Here is an 18948-nt window from a genome sequence, read left to right as displayed (position 1 = left end):
GAGCTGTAGCTACGCCGCGAGTACACTGGGGGATTTCCCGTGCAAATGGGCTGAGCGGAGAACGTCAGCACACGCAGCACCAGCAGCACAGCATGACGGCAGCAGCCCTGGCTGGAGGCTGCTCTAGAAGCACGAAGGAAGAGCCATCAAAATGAAGCCGCTTTCCAGCCCGCTACACTTGCTGCCTGCAGGACAGGTCAGGAGGAGTCAGGCACAGAGCCGGCCAGAGCTCTGCTGCCTGTTAGTGGCTGTGGGCCAGGAAAGCGCTGTCCCTGCTCGGGATGCGTCAGCACAACCACGGTCACCCCCACGAGGAAAAGAGCCTGGGAGATAAGCAACAGGAGCCAGGGAATGCTCCGCATCCCGGCTGCTTCCCAGGAGGTGTTCAGACCTTGCTGCACTCCCTCCTGCGTCAGCCAGCCCTTGGCGAGACCGGCTGGAGCACCCCAGTTATCTGGGAACGACCAGCCACAGCGGGAGGCACTGAGCTCCGTCGGACGCCCACCCCCAGCGCTGCCTCGCTGGGGTGGCAGTTTGCTTCCTCCTGGGATGGCCCCGGGCTGGCAGCCGGTGGAAGCAGGGTGCTTCCAGGTGGCTCTGCGGCCGGAGATAGACGCTGCCCTCCAGAAAGGAGACGTCAAGGAGCGAGGGAGAGCAGACCACAGCGGGGAGAGCTGAGAAGGGGACGTCACCCTGGGGACGGGCACAGGCCTCGCAGAGTCCTCGCGCACGGCAAAGCCTGGCAGCAAACCACCCAAGCTCCGGCCGCACAAGAGCTTCCCCAGTTTTACAAGCCGGGGGAGGGAGCCCTGGGGGAGCACCCCACAAAACGGACGCCCTCGCCCCCGTGCTGGGGGCAGCCGCTGCCGGGTGCTCTCCCTCGGCCGGGCGCCGGCAGAGCCAGGCAGGCGCTTCCGCCGGGGCCGGCTCCAGGCTTGCTCCTCGCAGCCCCGCGGCCGGGCGCAGGGCCCACGGGGGAGGCGGGCGGCCGGGCCCCGGGCCGGGCCCTCACCGGGAGGGAGGGAGCAGGCGAGGCCGGGCCGGGGCAGCGGCGCCGCCGCGTCTCCATGGCGACCCCGGAAGCGGCCGCCATTGGCCGGCCGGGCCGGAAGCGGAAGCCGGCGGCGGGGCGGGGTCGGCGCGATGCTGGCGGCGGCGCTGCTGCTGCTGCTGGCGGCGGGGCCGGGCCCGGGGCGGGCGGGGCCGGGGCCGGGCCCGGGGCGGGACGCGCTGCGGGAGGAGCTGCTGCTGAGCCCGCTGCCCGCCGGCGACGTGGCCGCCACCTTCCAGTTCCGCACGCGGTGGGACGCCGACCTGCAGCGGGGCGCAGGTAGGGCGGAGCGGAGCCGGGCGGGCCGCGATTGGCTGGGGGGCGGGGCGGGGGCGGGGCTATTGCGCGGGGTGGCGGCGCGACATGACGGCATTGCATTGGGGCGGTGACGTTACCGCCTTGGGGGATGACGTCGGCGGGGGCGAGTGACGTCAGAGGCGGGGGCGAGGTTGTGGCATCGGGAGCAGGAACAGGGCGGAGCGAGGCGACAGGGGCTGCGGTGACATCGGCAGGAGGGGGCTCGGGGCGGTGACGTAAGCGGGGCTGCGTGTGACGAGGCGAGCAGGGGTGGCGCCAGGGGATGACATCGTGTTTGGCCAGGCCCTGGAGTGACGTCAGGGGAAGGGGCCAGGGGGTGAGCAGGGCAGGGACTAACGCTGCCCGCAGTCTCTCACTACAGGCTCTTCCCGAAGGCGCTGGGGCGGCTGGTGGCGGCGCTGGGCGTGCGGGAGCTCCACCTCGCCCTCACCCAGGGCTTCTGGCGCACCCAGGCCTGGGGGCAGCCACCCCTCCAGGCACCCGCCGGCGCCGAGCTCTGGGTCTGGTTCCAGCCCACCGTCACCGAGTAGGTACCCTGGCCGCGGGTCCGTCCTCCAGGTCCCCTCCACGGCCACCGCTCCTGCGAGCTGTTGGCCTTCTCACGTGAGGCAGCCACACTGTGTGTGGGGGCCTCTTGGGTTGGAAAATGTCCGCTGGAATAAAGAGCCTGCAGCCCCTGGAGCAGCTCTCATGAAAAGCAGAATGTAGCCCTGCTCAGTGCGCAGGGCAGGATGTGGTGCTGAGGGCAAACCCTTGTTCACTAAAGGAACAGTAAATAAAGTAAAATTACATAAAGTAGTTCCTTTATGGGCTCTGCAATGACAAACCTCTCGCTGTGCTAATACAACGGGGTTATATCTTGACCTCTCATCCGTGACTCACTGCCTTTGACTCCCATCCCATACCTGCCACCATCTCCCTTAGCACACGGCCCCTGTTTGAGCCGCAGCAGCTCTGCGTGGACCCACAGAGCTCTCTCCTCCCTACAAGTGGCTCATTCCGGGTCTGCCTATCGGGTCAGCCTTCAGAGCTGCACCAAGGTGTTGCTTTGGGTGTCACAGCCCCTTCCCCATCCACCGCACGTCACCTCCCGCATGCTCCCTGCTCCCCCAGCCTCCCTCCTCAGATACCAGCTGCACCCACCACCGGGTCCCTGGCTGTGTGAAGCCCTGCCAGCCCAGGGGCTGCTCCTGCGGTGAATGTCCCTCAGATCTCATGCATTAGAATAAAATACCAAGAGAGCTGGAGAGTGCGTGACCAGCAGCCTCTGCCTGCATGCTCCTTGCAGCTTCTGAAAGCCAGCGTGGTCACCCCGGTGTGTTTATTGAATGTTACTGACTTAACGCTAGTTGTTCTGAGGATTTGAGCTGCTGAGTAATCTCTGGTATCTCTTCTCACGCAGTGTTGACAAAGCCTGGAAAGAACTGAGTAACATCCTCTCGGGAATATTCTGTGCTTCTCTCAACTTCATTGACTCAACCAACACAGTCACTCCAACGGCGTCCTTCAAACCCCTGGGTTTAGCCAACGGTGAGCCCGGCTCTGCCCTCTCACTCTTGCCTCCAGCTTTAGTTCTGCCCCGTGCCACTGCAGGGAGTTCGGGTGCAGGTCCTGCAATGACTCTGGGTCTGGGTGTGTACAACAGGGTCTGTTAACCTCCTCCTGGAAGCATTTCCTCTCCCTATGAATGAGGCTTGGATTTGAACAGAGGAAACCCACAAGCAGTACATGGCAGATGCTCCCAGGCCCTCGTCTGTCTCTCTGAAAAGTATTTTACGAAACAGTGAGGACTAGAGGATTTAAGGCACTCATGCAAAAAATCTGCTAGAATATAGCCTTACCTATTCTTTCCAAATCTCTCTGAACAGAGTGGGATCTATTCCTGATTGAGCTTTTGGCATTTCGGGCATATTTGAGAGGGTGGTGGGCTGTGGGGTACACTGTGGAGTGGAACAGGTCTGCTTCTGCTCTCACGCCTGTAGCAGTACCAGCCTGTTGACCCTCCACCTCCCTGCTCAGGGACAGATCACCATCTCCTGCGATACGCCGTCCTGCCCCGGGAGGTCGTCTGCACAGAGAACCTCACGCCTTGGAAGAAGCTGCTCCCATGTGGCTCAAAGGTAACAGCAAGTCCTGCTGCCTTGTTGGGCGATTCCCGATGGAGCTGGGTTCCCAACAGCAATCTGGGAGCGTGCCCTGGGAAGTCTCATCACGGCCTTTCTCTCAGTGGGAGCAGAGAACAGACGTGGGGCTGAGTTTCTCCCTTTCTCCTTTGCAGGCTGGGCTTGCTGTGCTGCTGAAGGCCGAGCGCTTGTTCCACAGCAGCTACCACTCGCAGGCAGTGCACATCCGCCCCATCTGCAGGGTGAGTGTGAGGCTCAGGGCTCACTCCTTTAACACCCCCAAGAGAAAATCAGAAGCCGCCTTGTGACACTGCAAGGTGACACACCGGTTTGCCCAGCTCCCCTGTGGTGGGTTTGTCCTGCTGTTGTCCTGCTTCTCTGGTCTCACCTGTGTCCTGATGGGATTCTTGCAGTCCTGGTGGAGTTCCAGCTCCATCCTGGTGTCCTGCCCCTCCAGAAGGTGTGATCAGAGCCACTTGTCTCCCTCTTGTCCAGGATGCCTCCTGCCTGGCTGTGTCCTGGGAGCTCAGGCAGACCCTCACTGTGGTCTTTGACACCTTTTCCAGCGGCCAAGGAAAGAAAGGTAAGCTCAGTGGCAGTGCGCTGTGGTCCTCGAGTGCCCCCAGCCTGCAGCACTTCACTCCGCCTGCCACTTTGTTTCCCACAGACTGGTCCCTCTTTAAGATGTTCTCTCGCACGCTTACTGACGCCTGTCCTCTGGCATCGCAGAGCAAAGTCTACGTTGACATCTCCCCTAAGAACAAGGTAATGCTCACAGACCAGAGAACCCCCTGCTCCCTCAGTTCAGTCACTTTGTGTGGCTCTGAAACATCCTCGCCTCCATCCCCTGCATGGCCAGGCCCCCCAGGAGCCCTCTGGGGCTAACGAAAGGAGGTGGTTTCCTTCCCCTCAGCAGGGCTGCAGGGATGAGCGTGGTGGTGTTAGTAAGAGGACCAAGCTGGTCGCTGGGTGGGAAAGCTCAGGAGCAGCCAGAGGGGCTTTCCCCAGTGCTGCCAGTTCTTTCAGGGAGCACTTCTTTCATGGTCCATTTCCTTTCTCAGGAAAAGGAGTTACTGGAGGTGACACCCCCTCCGGCATCTGTACACGAAGCTATCGTCCAGGGAGACAAGAGAACCTATGCCGTCTATGACCTGCTGAGCCCCTCGCTCTTCAATACATCTCGCAGCCTCAACGTGCAGCTGAAGTGGAAGCGGCCCCAAGACAGCTGTGAGTGACCAGAACTTCATTCCACCTGCACCGCTGGTCAGGGCTCCAGGCCTAAAAATCACCTGGCATCGCCTCCCATTCCTGTGTCCTTTTCCCTTTTGCAGCGGAACTGCCGACACCCGTACTCCACGCTCAGCGCTACGTGAGTGGATACGGGCTGCAGACTGGAGAGATCAGCACTCTCATCTACAACACTCACCCGTATCGGGCCTTCCCCGTGATCCTGCTGGAGACCGTGCCGTGGTATCTGCGCCTCTACGTGCACACTCTGACTATCATCACGAAGGGGAAGGAAAACAAGCCAAGTAAGTAAACGCTCCCCCGGAGTACGTGCCACCTGGTTCCCTTGGCACAAGCAGCTCATTCCAGAGATGGTTTAGTCCCTCCCTCGGGCCCCAGTGATCACTGGGCAACTGGACTGGGAAACAAAACATCTTAGGATGTTTTCCTAGCCTTCAGTTCAGCACTCACAGCAGATGAGACTTTATTAAGTCTGTTTTATAAGAGGCACATGGACGGTGTTTCATAATCCAACAAGGGTCTAAACCAAAGTTAATTGATTTTTGTCGTAAAGGAGGCTCTATTTAAAACTGATGACTGGGTCTTATTGTGCATTTGTACCTTTTCTGACTTTCACGGGTCATCAGCTCTAAAGACCAGCCAGATTTAGCTTTTTGCTACCTGTGCATCTTCGCTTGCCCAGAAAACCTCTCCCAGGACGGTGGAAGCAGGAGCACCCACCCAATGAGGGATGTCCAGGCAATGTGAGATTGGACAAGGTCCCCCCAGTGCCACTAACACGTCTCTTTGGCGTTAGGTTATATCCACTACCAGCCAGCCCAGGACCGGAGACGGCCTCACCTTTTGGAAATGCTGATCCAGCTGCCAGCCAACTCTGTCACCAAGATCACAATCCAGTTTGAGAGGGCCCTACTGAAGTGGACAGAGTACCCACCTGACCCCAATCACGGCTTTTACGTCAGGTAACAACATACCTCAGCTCCTTGTCCCCTTCTGGGCCTCGTGTAGGACTTGCTGCCAGGTCTTTGGGGACAGGAAAAACTCTTGCTGTCTCTTTGCTGGCAGGACTGACACTAGCATGTCCTTTGTCTCCTTAGTTCATCTGTGCTTAGTGCCCTGGTGCCCAGTGTCATTGCAATGAAGGACGTGGATGTGGAGCAGAGCCCTCTCTTCACCTCGCTGTGAGTGCGCCTGTGCTGGGGAGCGGGGCCGTACCGCAGCGCCTGCGGGCTGCCGGCCGCTGTCATCCCATCTGGTGAGCACGAAGCAGCGGTCCTGTGTGGGCTGACGTTCCCTTTCCTGCTTCCACTCTCCAGGTTTCCTTCCTCTGATGGCTCCAGCTATTTTGTGCGCCTGTACACGGAGCCGCTGCTGGTGAACTTGCCAACGCCAGACTTCAGCATGCCCTATAACGTCATCTGCCTGACCTGCACCGTGGTGGCAGTGTGCTACGGCTCCTTCTACAACCTGCTGACCAGAACGTTTCATGTGGAAGAGCCGAGCCGGGGCGGGCTGGCCAAGCGGCTGGCCAACATCATCCGCAAATTCAGGGGGGTTCCCCCCCTCTGAGAGAAGCCAGGGCAGCCGGCGCTGGCCGCGGGGCTCCGTGGGGAGACCCAGGGAGCAGAGCGCTGCTGCCTCTTGTCTTTGCTGGAAGCAACCGGCTCCATCTTGCTGCCTGGGTCTCTCTGAGGTCCAACAAGCTGAGAGATCGCTTCCGTTATTAGGATGGGAAAGGGCTGTAAGCCCATTGACTACTGAACTGCACTGCTACGGGATTGGGAAAGGTGTAAGAGTCTGTTTGGGAGAGGGGTAACTTATGTGCTGGGAATGATGCTGGAAGTAAACTTGAGCTGTTTTGTACATTTGTGCTGCTCCTGGTTGGTTTTACTTTCTCAACCCCACAGGCAGAGTTGACCCCGTAAGACTCTCTGAGGTGCTCAGTCTCTAGCACGCTACCCGAGCCAGCTTGGGGGGAGATGCAGACGTGGTCAGGGCAAGGAGTGTGATCTACAGCGAAGAGATGGGTTCCTCTGCTCTACCATCTCGCCTTCCACAACTGCCGCGTTTCACAGCTCCCTCCTGCCACACTTCACCACATTAGAGCCAGTTTGCAAATTAATTGTTGGCCATGGTGCATGTCTGTCCCCTCAGCCATGGCAAGGGTTTATTTTCTTTCTTGGGGGAAAAGCTGCTCTTGCTCCCAGCTTCTATTTGCAGCATTTTGAAACTCCTCCACCTGCTCGCCCCTGTGCTGCAGCACAAGATCCTCCTCTGCCTCCTCAGTATCATTTCTGCACATCTGCCCAACGGCTCCCCTGCCACCCACCGTGTCCCCAGAGCTTCGGGGAGCCTCTGGGCTCAGCAGACCCCAAGTGCTGACCTGCAGCCAGCCGGGCTCTGCTGGTGGGCAGCAGCCTCAGCCCTCCCAGAGCCCTGGGCTGGGAATGCAGGAACACCGGCACCACTGCACTCCTCAGTTATTTTCATCAAATACAAGGTACCGCCTTGCTGCGGTTCACACAGAGCACCATGAGGACGCCGGTGGTGCTGCTTGGCCTCTGACGGTGCTGTTTTTGGGGGTACGTCCTTTGCATCTCGGATGTGGCTTCTGCGATAGGAACAGACAGCTGCCTACAAGCAGCTAAACAAAGCACGAGGAAATCAGGAGAAGAAATATTGCCCAGAATCAAAGCAAAGTGCAGCCAGAAGTCCTTTAAAAGCTTCCGCTTGAACAGAAAGACCATAAAAACCCTGTATGCCTCCTGTCCTGCACAGAACAGTCTGTTCCTGCTGGCCTGGGATTACCTTTCCCTTCCCTGCTGGAACCACTGGATGGCTCCATGCAGCCTGCAGAGCTGCCGAAATATGTGAGTTTGGGACAATCCCTCTCTGTCCCTGCTTGCTGAGAAGGACGCCACAGGGCTGGGAGCTCACGCTGCTTCCAGCCACAGGACTGCTGCTGCAGCTCCGCCAGCCAGGCTTCAAGTGCAAAACTGAGTTTCTTTACAGAAAACCAGAACTACAATCAAACGACACCCGAGCGAGCACGCAGCTCCCGCAGCAGCGCAGGGGCGGGGGGACGCGGCCAGGAGCCTTGGGCATGAGGGTCCATGTTGCAGCTTGCAAAAGGATTTGGAGACCTTAAGCTGTTTCAGGTTGGGTCCAGGATAAATCCTGCAACCATCGGTGTGTGCCGGAGCAGCTCAGAGCGCCCAGGGTGCCCCCAGCCCAGCTCCCTGGGCGAAGCCTGCATGCCGTGGGCATTAGGTGGGATCCGGCAAAGCCCCCCCGAGTGCCGTGGTGAGCACCCATGGACGTGGCTGGCGCTGCAAGCCAAAGCAGCCAAAAACAGTGCAAGAAACACGGCACTGCTGCAAACCCAGCCGTCGCTTCTGCAGGAAAAAAGGTGCCTGTGCTGAGGACGAGGAGGTCAGCCTGCGCCCGGACCCGCTGGGAGCCGCCACGGGCAAAGGGTGCCGGTGCTGGCATCGGCCAAAAGCTTCGGGGCCGCTCCAATGCGATGCCATAAACCAGGCATTGAAACAGCCCGTAAAGAGGTCAGCCCGGAACATCGGCAGCGTGGGAGGGAAACCGTCCTGGGCTGGATTCACGCCTGCCGGGCCATCGAGGGAGTCGGTCTTATCACATCCATCAAATGCATGGGCCAGCCAAGCAGAAAAGCCTGCAGGAAACGCGGGCAGCCCTGCAACCACAGCTGGGTGAGTTTTAAACAGCTGGGAAGACCCAAAATCTCAGTGTTTGGGGTTTTTTTCCTGGGCTATTTCTCTCTCTTCCCTGCATGGCCCCCTTGGGAGCCCAGCTGGAGCTAGGCATGGCTGAACTATGCTTGCTAACCTGGGTGTCTGCACAGAGAAGGGCTGGAGCTGGGGTGCTCGCAGCAGCCCGGACTTTGCTGCCAGCCCAGCGATGCTCAGCCGGATGGCTGCCAGCAAGCGACGCAAAAAATAAAAGTATTGAAGTGGAGAGGCCATGGAGCCATCTGTGCTCTATGTCCGAGAGGCAGCAGCGGGAAGGGACTGGGCAATCGGTGGTGTACGGGGCTGCAGGTGGCCACCCTACTGCAGCACGGAAAACTGGGGCCCCTCCGGGCGCGACAGGGCTAAGTCAGCAAAAAAAGCCCACTGCTGCGCGTGGCGAGGAAGCAGCATGCAAGCAGGACTAAAAATAGGATGCAAAGGAACGCAAGAAAGCAAGGACTCGGCATGCCACACAGCGTGAGCACTGAGCACGTGAGCAGCGTGCAATGCTGTGCAAGGACGCGTGCCGACTGCATGCAAAGACAAGCCTGCAAACAGCACACGGTCACACGTAAGGCAGCGTGCAAAAAGGAGGCCGCCCTGCAGAGAATCACGCAAGCTGCACGCAAAATGCAGTGCTCTGCGACACGCAGGCCAGCGGGCAAACAGCGAACCGCACGGCGCGAGGCAGCGACGCGCAAAAAGCGTGCCAACATCTACGCGAGCGGCGTGCCAGAAGCACCCTGCAACGGCGTGCAAGCCCCCCGCAACGCCATGCAAAACCGGCCCGCAAGCAGCACGCCACGCGGTGCACAGAAGCACGCAAACAGTCCTTTAAATTAGAAAAGGACGTAAATACACGGGATTTCGTAAGAAGCAGGGAAGCGCGCAAGCGCCGCCCGCGCCCCGCGCAGGCGCAGTGCCGCCCCCGCCGCCGCGCAGGCGCAGTGCCCGCCGCCGCGCAGGCGCAGTGCCCGCCCCGCGGGGCTGCCCGCGGAGCCGCCTGAGGGAGCGGCGCCCCCCGCACCTCAGCCCCGGCCGCCGCCGGCGGAGCGCGGCCCCGCGGCGGAGGCGGGCCGGGGACAGGCGGGCGGCGGGTCAGCCGCGGCGGGGTCCTTGGAGGGACGGCGGCGCCCTGTCGGGGCGCGTCCCCCGGGCGGCGCGGCCGGCTCCGAGTCGGCCTCTCCCTTCCCTCCTCAGGGCGCGGCGCGGACGGGCCCGGGCTGGCGGCGTGAGGCGGCGGCACCGCGCCGTGAGTACAGGCCGCGGGTCGGGTGGGGAGAGGAGGGGAGCGGGCCGGGGCCCAGCCTGCCTCCGGGCCGGGGGAGGGGAAGCGATCCGCATCCCGCCCGGCCTCGGCGCGGGGGTCCGCCGGAGCGGGAGGCGACGGTTCCCTCGCTTTGGGGACCGGGGGGTCTCCCCGGGGGAGAGCCGCGCTGCCCTGGCCGAGCAACGGAGCCCGTGTCGGCCTCCTGCGAGTGCGCTCCGATTGTTGCCGACCTAAGATGGAAGTAACAACACTACCGAAAACATTATCATTGCTCTCGCAATTACTGTCACAGTGGGGTAACTTTGGCCTTTCCAGCCTATATGTCATAACTCCCCAGAACGCCCTACCGATACTGCATTTTTGCCTCTCTTTACCCGAGACGCAGAAAACAGGCCTTTATCAGGCTGTATTCAGACTTCTGAAACCTGCCGAAGGCACACAAGGTAGAGAAGAGACCCAAATTAAAACTAAAAATAATTATGTTTTTCAAGGAACTTGGAATGGGCCTGGAACTCACGGTCTTTGGCAGTTAAACAAAGGCAGAGGGTGGGAACGAGGACCACTGAGAATTAATAAATTAGTACAAATGAAAGTAGCGATACTTCAGATGACAGCTGTCAATGTTGACATCTCTTCCCGCCCCAGAGCTGGCTGACTTAAGATTCTGCTCCTGTGATTTACTGTGCAGAGAAACACAGATCATGCTGCTGCCTTCATGCTCACAGGTGGAGGTTTGTTGGCCCTGGTGCTGTGAGTGCACTGCGCTGCCTCTGGATACAGCCTAATCAGTTCCCCGATGGGCAACAAAGTTTGGAGAACAGCTATGGAGGTGGTGAAGAGAGTGGCTCAACAGAGAGCCTCTGCTTTTTATGAAATGAGTCGCTTTGGCTTGTCTCTAGCTTGAGAAGTCAGAACACTTCGTAACCCCAAGGCTTGGTCAGTCAAGGATTTGCTGCTCTTTTGGAAACAGTTCCCAATTATATTGCAGCATTTCTGAGTCTACATCAAGCGTTCAAGGCATGAACTTATCAAAGACTGGGGTAAGGCCTTTGCCAAAAATGGAAGACTCACTTTTTCCAGTTGAGTCATACCAGCAGATAAAGCTTTAAAAAAATAGAAAAAATAGCGGCAAGGCCAAAAAAAACTCTGAAGAAATTAAATCCCTGATACTGCAAATAGGTCTTAAAGTTTGAACAGTTATGGTTCTTGAGTATTTTTAAGAGAGAGGGTTGGCATCTAGAAAGCTGGTCTGCTGTTGCTTTTCTTAGCTGAACTCCTCAAACTCATCACTCAATAGCTCTTTCACCTCTTTTTTTTTTTTCCTTCCCCCCAATGCTTTGGATATTGCGTATTTTTAGCAGCTGTTTTGGGTGCTACATGATATTTGAGAGTTGGTTTTGAACACATGCTGGCAGCATGAAGCACTGCCCACATACATCAGTTCAAGTTATGTGGCTGTGACAGGGTTTTTGATTTAAACAATTTTAAGGAAACTATACTACAGGTAAGCCTTATAGGTAAAAACTCAGTGCCGGTCCCTGAGGCTTACTCTAAGTTTTTGTACACTGTGTAACGTGAGAGATTTTTATCTAGACAATGTGGCTTTTCATTCCCAAGCAGAAACTTTGGCTTCTGGGAAAGGGGGAGATTGGCACCACCACCACCCCAATAAAAAGGTTACTCAGTCTCTTCTCGCAGACCTCTCGGCTGCCAGCCTGGGTGACTGTTTCTGTACCATCTGCTGGGGAAGTTCCTTGTGGACAGGACTGGCTTAATAGCTGCCTTAGTAAGGTCTGAACAAGCTTACCTTTTAAGTGCTTAGTGAAAGCCGGCTGATTATTCTCCCCTGTCAGGGTAAATGGACTGTTAAGGAATTAAGACATTCTTGAGAAAGGTACAGACTTGGCGTTGGCACACTGATGTATAAAACCTATGGCGCAGGAACGCCTCTCGGCCTCTTAATTGCTGAATTAGCTTGTAGGATATCAAGGAACAGCCTCCTAGCTCCTCAGATGGATTTATTCTAAAATGCGACTGATCGATTGCAAAGCACTACAGACTTGCGCTGTGCTGCTCACTTTTGACTTACCATAACTGAAGTTTTGTTTCTGGCTGGGAAAGGTGTGCCACTACCCTTGCACTGGAATTTGAAAATCTTCCCCACAAACATGTGCCAGTAGGACCTGCTGGTTTTGAATGGCATTGGGAGGGAAGATGACAGAAGGAAGGGCTGTGAACACGATGGAAGGCGATTAATAAGCATGTGGATTAATAAGTATTGGTGTTTGCTTACTAACGAGGTGCGCAGGGAACCTCCCCAGGCTGCTTCTCTGCCTGCAGGAGCTGGCAGAGAGGAGGCTCTGGCAGCACATGGAGATCAGATGGAGCTGCCGAGCACTGGCTGCAGGGAGAGCAGCGGGAGCATCGCCTGCTCTCTGCTGCTGAGGGTCTGAACCAAGTTCAAGTGTCTCTAAGAGCTGCAGAGGAGCGAGAGGAGGCAGTGGTGGTGCGATGAAAAGGAGCCATCTGGTAAACATGTGAGTGGCTGCCAAGTCAGATGACTTGAGTGGGAGCACGAGAGCAGCCTTGAGGATAGCAGGACACTGGGTTGGCTAAGGAGAGAGATGAGTCAGGCAGGGGAGAACAAGAGCAACTGGTTGAGGAAAAGCAGGATGCAGTTGCGAAACAGGCAGCTGGTAGAAATACTGTTGGGTGACAGGTTCTGATTTGCTCTGGGACATGGTAATCTGTAGCTTGGATCATGAGGAGGGGACAAAGACAACAAGGTAGGAATTTTTCACTTGCAAGTTTCACCTTGCCTGAGAATCTAGGCAAAACTGAATATTATTATGGCTTCAAGAAGGGACTGCCTATCCTGGGCACCAAGGAGAGAGACAGTTCCCAGCTCAGTACAGAGTTGATCGCAGGAGACACTGTTTCTCTTTGACCAATAGTGTGAAAAGAGAACTCAGTCTTCTTGCCAGCTGTATAAAGGAATGCCCAGCGAAGAGTATCTTAGTATGTATCTTACTAGTGGAAAGTCCCTTGAGGAAGATAGCTGCAGAAGTCTCTAGTAGTAGGTGCCTTATCTAGGATCAGCTGTGGGAGGCAGCAAAGGGTCTTCCACCTTTAACTGGTGGATGGCAAAGAGGCACATGAAAATACAAGCCAACTGACTACAGATACAAGACTAACTGTTTAAACATCTGCATTTGTTAGAAGTCCAAGAGGTCTGCAGATTGAAGGGCATTGGCATTGAGACTTCATAGTAAAAATAACCACTATTAAGTGGTTCTTTATTCTGCAGAGTGGTTGCATTGATGGCTACAGGCCATCTGACTCTTCCAGGAAATACCAATATTTAAAAATGGGTAACTTGTTCTGAGATGGATTTGTGTTTGTAGGAAGTGTTTAGGTAATGCTTACACACTTAAAATCAACTTGCTGTTTAGAGCATTATCCCTGAAGTCTTGGCTGTGGTGAGGAGGCCAGATGGTGGAGTTAAATGCAGCTACGTCACAAATTATAATTTTACTCTTAAACTGTAGTCAGTGGTAAAGTTTGGGGGCTAAAGGCTAAATAGCAACATGTGGCCTTATTAAAGCTGAAAAATTTATGACATTAGTCCTGGAAGATTCTAGAGCTTTGTTCCAGCCTTGTGCTCTTCTGACAGACACATCGTCTTGGGTTGTTTTTTATCCATTTCTTTAGAGACAGAAAGCCCAAAGCAATTGTCTGGAGGCACTTTAAAGCATCAAGAAGGGGTGACCCAAAGACTGCAGCACATGTCCAGCTGCAGAAGTCAAGCTGATGCGATGTCAGGGCTGGATCTAGCAAAAGTATGACGTGATGTTTATGCAGTGATTTGTACTGCTCAATGTTGGAAGCACTTGGGAAAGAGAGGCTATAGGAAACTTCAAGGAAGGAACATTTCAGGAGGATTAAGATGGCTGCAGATCCTTGATTTGGTACAACTTTGTTGTATTCAATGCAATCTGAACTAAAAAGTCGGGTGGTGGGGTTTAATTACCTTTCTGATCAAGTTATTTGTTGCTAAATCTTTTCTCTCCATTCTTCCCCTTGGGAAAAAGTCATCTAATACTTCTGCAGTACTTTTACTTCAGAAACATCTAAGTGATTCACAAAGGCTAGCAGACAGCACATTTTCTTATGAAAGAATTAATCCTTATTTCCAGTTTATAGATGGGGAAAACAGGCTTGAGACTAGACTTACCCTTAAAGATAGGAATGAGTGACCTGCATACAACAGGACTAACATTGGGAGTTTTATTCCTTTCACTTGACTTTATCAATATTGGAATGTAAAATAACTTCCTTATTCTTTGGCTGCCTAACTGCAGCTTAGTTTTACTAATTGAACTCCAGCTGCCCTCTCTGCTGGAGAACACTCACTTGCAGGAGCACCAGCACAACACACTTTCCCCAAATACTCTTAATCTATTTGCCCTCATGGAAATTTTGGCCTGCATTCTCTCTCACTAACATTCAAATAGATCCTGCTGCTACGAACACAGTGGATGGCAGTGTGCTTCTTGCTTCCGACTACAGAGCCGGTTGGTACCTACGAGCTGACAGAGCTGTAAGACAAGTCTGACCTCAGTGGTTTTTTTTTTTGGAAGAGAACCATGTGCGGTTTTCTCTTGGCTTCTCTGTGCAATCCCTCATTCTCCCTCCCTTCACCAGGAAATCCCTTCTCCTGCCAACAGGAGCCAGAGGAATGTGCTGTTTGTTTACCTTCTCGCTCCTTCACCCTACTAACCTTCCCACCCCCCACTTGTAATCCTAACAGGCTCAGCTCAGCCCTTCATCCTTCTGACAGAGCACGACTCACTTGAGTATTTTCAGATAAAAGGATTGCTGCATGCAGCTGTTCCGACCAGGCTCTGGTTAGTGGGGGCGAGGCTGTGGCATTCTGCAAGGCTGTCCTCTCGCCTGTCCTTCTGTACCCTGGCTGGCAGCTGCATGTCATCATGATGTGCTACAGGACAGCAGGGAAGACCATGCTTCCCAAGCTCTTCCCTTTCCCAGCGTGGTTTTGCCTTTTTCAGATAATAAGCTAGGAGTCTCGATGCACCTGCTTCTCATAGTTTCCCTACTGCATGAACAGAAGGAAATCTTCCAGTTATTCCCTCCCAGCAGTATTGATACCTTCTAACCTGACCTGCTGTTCCTATCCCAGACTGCTAAACTCCATTCTTCTGTCCCCTTTCAACAGTTTTGACTCTGTAAAACACCTGTAAGGCATTTATTATTTTTAAGGCCATCTGAAATTCATGGATGAAGTTGTTTGAACTGCTTAGAAAGAACCCCCCCACAGACACACTTAGCATACTTGATGTGGTTGCTAAAGGTAGAAGCTTGTTTTGTGGACGTGTAGTGTGCTGCCGTACCTGGTTAGAGAAGCCCTTAAAGCTCACTGTTTCCACAGGGTTTTATAATAATCCAAGTGAGGAAATCCTGTGTTTACAGCACTTACGAAAATTACCTTTTTGAGACTGTCCCCTCTTCGATCTATTCACATACTTTGTCTTATCTGACTTTAGCTGATTGGCAAGCATTATAAATCCCTTAAGCAGGGACTGTCCTCCCCTTTGTTTTGCAGCCTGGACACTGTAAGGGCTTCCCTGGGTACCTACATATATAGCTTGAATTTTACTCTGTCCTGCTGGAAGACTTTATAATGGGTCTGTGCCTCGGGAGGAAGCGGTTTGTGAACTTAACACTTCCTAGACACTTCTTGCATTAACACTTCTTTACAGCACCTGATAGTTTACCCCTCAGTTGCAATTCTTTATAGCATTATTCAAGTCTTTGGATGGTCTTGGATAAATACATGTGTAGGGAACGCTGCAGCAGCTTGTTTTCCTTTCTGTTTTCCCCTCTCCCTTTCTCTTCCTGCACTGCAGTAAGGAAAAGGGTCTCACAACTGTTAGCCTGGTAAAAGCCTAAGAAACAGACACAGAAGGGATGTCTCCTACACCAGCAATAGATAATCGTGTCCCCAGCTGAGCGGTTGAGAAAGCAGGAAAGTTTCCACCAGCTCCGAGACACACCACAATTGAGTATTAGGAGTTCGAGCATCAGCATACAATGCTTGGGAGCAAATGAAGCTGTATGGGAAGAACGCCTGTTGATCTTTTCGCTGTGTTTCTCTGACAGCCTGACATTTTATCCCTCCCTACAGAACAGCCTGACTGTCTGCCCACCGGAGGAGCTGCTGGAGACTGTTCTGGAGCACATCTGATTGCTGCTGCCACAAGGCCCAGCCAGCCAGCCACAATGTACTGCCTGCAGTGGTTGCTACCTGTCCTGCTCATACCCAAGCCCCTCAACCCAGCGTTGTGGTTCAGTCACTCAATGTTCATGGGCTTCTACCTGCTCAGTTTCCTCCTGGAACGGAAACCTTGCACGATTTGTGCCTTGGTCTTCCTGGCAGCTCTTTTCCTCATCTGCTACAGCTGCTGGGGGAACTGCTTCTTGTATCACTGCACAGGATCCCAGTTGCCGGAATCAGCTCACGATCCCAGCATAGTGGGCACCTAGAAAACAATCTTCCAGTCTGCTGAGGGCTCTTATTTTGCTTTTAAAAAGGGGGTGGGCTAGGGAGGAGGGAGGGGGTGTTAGGCATGTGACTGGAGTAAAAACAGCCTGTTTCCTGTAACTTTGTGTGGACTAGAGTGGTAAATTCATCCCACTCTGCCTGTGAAATTTGACTTGTTTACTGTGTGAACTCTGTCAGGGCCACCTGCTTTTTTAGAAGCAGAAATCTTTTTTTTTTTTTTCCTCCTTCCCGTATCACCGGGAACGGACACCAGCCCTCCTCACTGAGGACCGAGCTGCTGGCCTCTGCCCAGCTGATGCGCGGCGGTGGAGTTGTGTGTCACTCACTTGTCTGCATTAGGCCATGGTGGTCTAACTCAGGGCTCTCGGCCCACTGATTCTGCTCGAGTAGCTACAAGATTCTCTCCATCTTTCTCTTTGTGGGGAGCCAGCCTTCCCGCCTTGCTGATCAAGGGCAAGCTCAACAGCTCACGGATGCACTTGGCCAAAAGCTGCTGGAGCCAGAGGCAGTTGAGTCATCTCCTCCTGCTCAGCCTGCCAAAGAGATGCGTGCACTGCCGAAGTGCTTTCTGAACTACTTATGCTCCGAGATCATAGCCTGAAAGCCTCAGTTATGCTGCTGCTTTTATAAAGCCTCACAGGTAGTAGCGACTGTCTCTCCCCCTCCTAGATGTCCAGGGTTTACCAAGGTATTGACTGTTGGGATAAAGAAGCAGTATGCTGCAAGATGTGGGGTTTTGAAAGCCACTGTGACCCTCACCCTTTAAAACTCATGCTAGCCCAAAAAGCCAGGTGTGAGCAGGGCAGGAGCGGATCCCGAGGTGGAGGCACGGCTTGAAGCAGTAAGTGCTCCAGCCATTTTCAGTGATAGTGGTTTCGGGCCAGGGGTGACAGAAGGTGCTGGTGCCGCTGGCTGGAGAACGGAGGAGGCTAGAGGAGCGCCTGGTGCCTCCACCTCCCCTGGCAGAAGGATGTCAAGAAGCCCAGGTGGTGGCAGGCCAGTCCCGCAGCCACAGCTGTGCGGAGCTCCACGCTGCATATGTTACTCTGTGCAGCTGTGGCTCTTGGGGAGCCCAGCCTGGGGCAGAGGTTTGTTTGCAAGAAACCTTAGAGGTTAACATGAAAAGTCTCTAAACTTTCAAGGGTCCCCTCCCCTTTGCCATCTGTTTGTCTTTACTTCAGTCTCATAGTGGAGAGCAGCAGAAGTGGCTGTTGCTGTCCCGAGGAAGTTCAAGCTATGAGGTTGTGAAACTTCCAGAGTATTGTTTGTTCATTGCACAGCTGTTCAAAGTGTTTAATAAAGCTTTATAAACTTTGGTCTATGGCCTCCTGCCCAGCATGATGCACTGGCTGTTCATTGTGGATGCCTTAGCCCCGCCATCATGTGTCTCTGTATTGTTCTGTTCCCAGCACAGGAACCCCGGAGACTCCCCCGCCGGAGGCAGGGCCTGTTTGCCCTGTAGCTCCCAGCACTGACTCTTCTCATTAACCGTGTAACCTGACCACGGGCAGACCGAGAACCATACTGGCGATTCCTACACAGACTCATTTTACACACAACACAGGAGGCCGCTTCTGGTTGTGCCTGCACTTACGCAACAGATTTCCCCCCTTTCCTTACCACTTACGAAATTAAACCACAGAGCCGTGTCCTGAAAGCCGCTAATCCCCGACACCGGCAGCAAAGGTGTTACCTGCCAGGCGCCTACGCAGTGTAAGCCCATCCCACGACACCGCGTCTTCCCGACCTGTCCTCCTGCTGCGGGCAGAGACAGGGCTGCACCCCAACTGCTGTGAGCCATCCAGGGGGAGACTGGGTTGTGTCGGCTCTTCCCCAGCTTTGGCTGTGGCCCCACGTAGCACCAGGGGGAGAAGGGGGACGCACAGGGCTGTCGGATCCGATGGCACCCCAGAGCACTGCAGGGAGTTAAAGGGCACAGGAGCTGCGCTGCTGGAGCTGAAACTGGCTTCCGAGGCCCTGAAGACCAAGTCCAAGCTGGAAAGGGTTCAGGGCCTATCAGTGCTTACATGTTTAAAAAAAAAAAGCCTGTGCCACATCACCAAGAATAGATATGACAGCTCTGTCAGCTGTCAGGCTGAGGGAAATCCCAGTAGCTGTCGTATCAGCTACAGCATAAAAAACAAATAGAAAGGAAGGCCTCTCATTTGCAAGCTATGGCAAAACTTGTCTGCGCTCCGAGCGACCTTTAAGTTTATTTAAGCTAATGCAGTCAGTTCTTTTAAGAGTACATTTTTGTTGCTAACTAGCCAAGTTGTGCGCTACAGCAATTTAAATAAATCCTAGCCGTGAAGCCAGACAGTCCTTTGGACAAGAGCAAGCCCTGGCTTTGTGCGTGGGGTTCAAGACAAGGCGCAGCTGCAGGCTTTCCCTTCTACGGGACCCAGCTTGGAGAAAAAAGCACTTCAAAAGAGGGAGGCTGCCGGTGTAGCGCCAGGAGAGATCTCGGCAAACTGATGTGTAAGAAACCTGCTTTTTACAGCCCTCCCACTCCAACCATAGTTAAAGAGCACTCAGATGCGTACGCAGCCCTCACCAGCACAGTCTTACCCTCTTTAACGCACTGAGATAGCATC

At 54.6% G+C, this 18948-nt stretch overlaps 2 protein-coding genes across 2 annotated transcripts; both read left to right on the top strand.

Moving 5' to 3' along the window:
• Positions 1 to 1143: 1143 nt before the first annotated feature.
• PIGT (phosphatidylinositol glycan anchor biosynthesis class T) lies at positions 1144 to 6603 on the top strand (the record flags this gene model as incomplete). The annotated part of the gene is made up of 12 exons (XM_082325692.1): positions 1144 to 1330; positions 1718 to 1895; positions 2772 to 2899; positions 3389 to 3489; positions 3648 to 3734; positions 3988 to 4075; positions 4160 to 4257; positions 4554 to 4719; positions 4824 to 5024; positions 5537 to 5702; positions 5838 to 5921; positions 6057 to 6603. The coding sequence occupies 12 exons, from the start codon at positions 1144 to 1146 to the stop codon at positions 6307 to 6309; spliced, it is 1737 nt and encodes a 578-aa protein (XP_082181818.1). The 3' UTR covers positions 6310 to 6603.
• Positions 6604 to 9630: 3027 nt separating this feature from the next.
• On the top strand, positions 9631 to 17685 carry BLCAP (BLCAP apoptosis inducing factor). The gene is made up of 2 exons (XM_082325633.1): positions 9631 to 9753; positions 15977 to 17685. Exon 2 carries the CDS (start codon positions 16072 to 16074, stop codon positions 16333 to 16335), a length of 264 nt encoding a protein of 87 aa, XP_082181759.1. The 5' UTR covers positions 9631 to 9753; positions 15977 to 16071; the 3' UTR covers positions 16336 to 17685.
• Positions 17686 to 18948: the final 1263 nt, after the last annotated feature.

The sequence above is a fragment of the Platalea leucorodia genome, assembly GCF_965183815.1.
Source record: "Platalea leucorodia genome assembly, chromosome: 13".
In the NCBI taxonomy this organism is placed as follows: Eukaryota; Metazoa; Chordata; class Aves; order Pelecaniformes; family Threskiornithidae; genus Platalea; species Platalea leucorodia.
The sequence above is the reverse complement of the archived record's forward strand: the minus strand, read 5'-3'. Positions and strand labels throughout refer to the sequence as shown.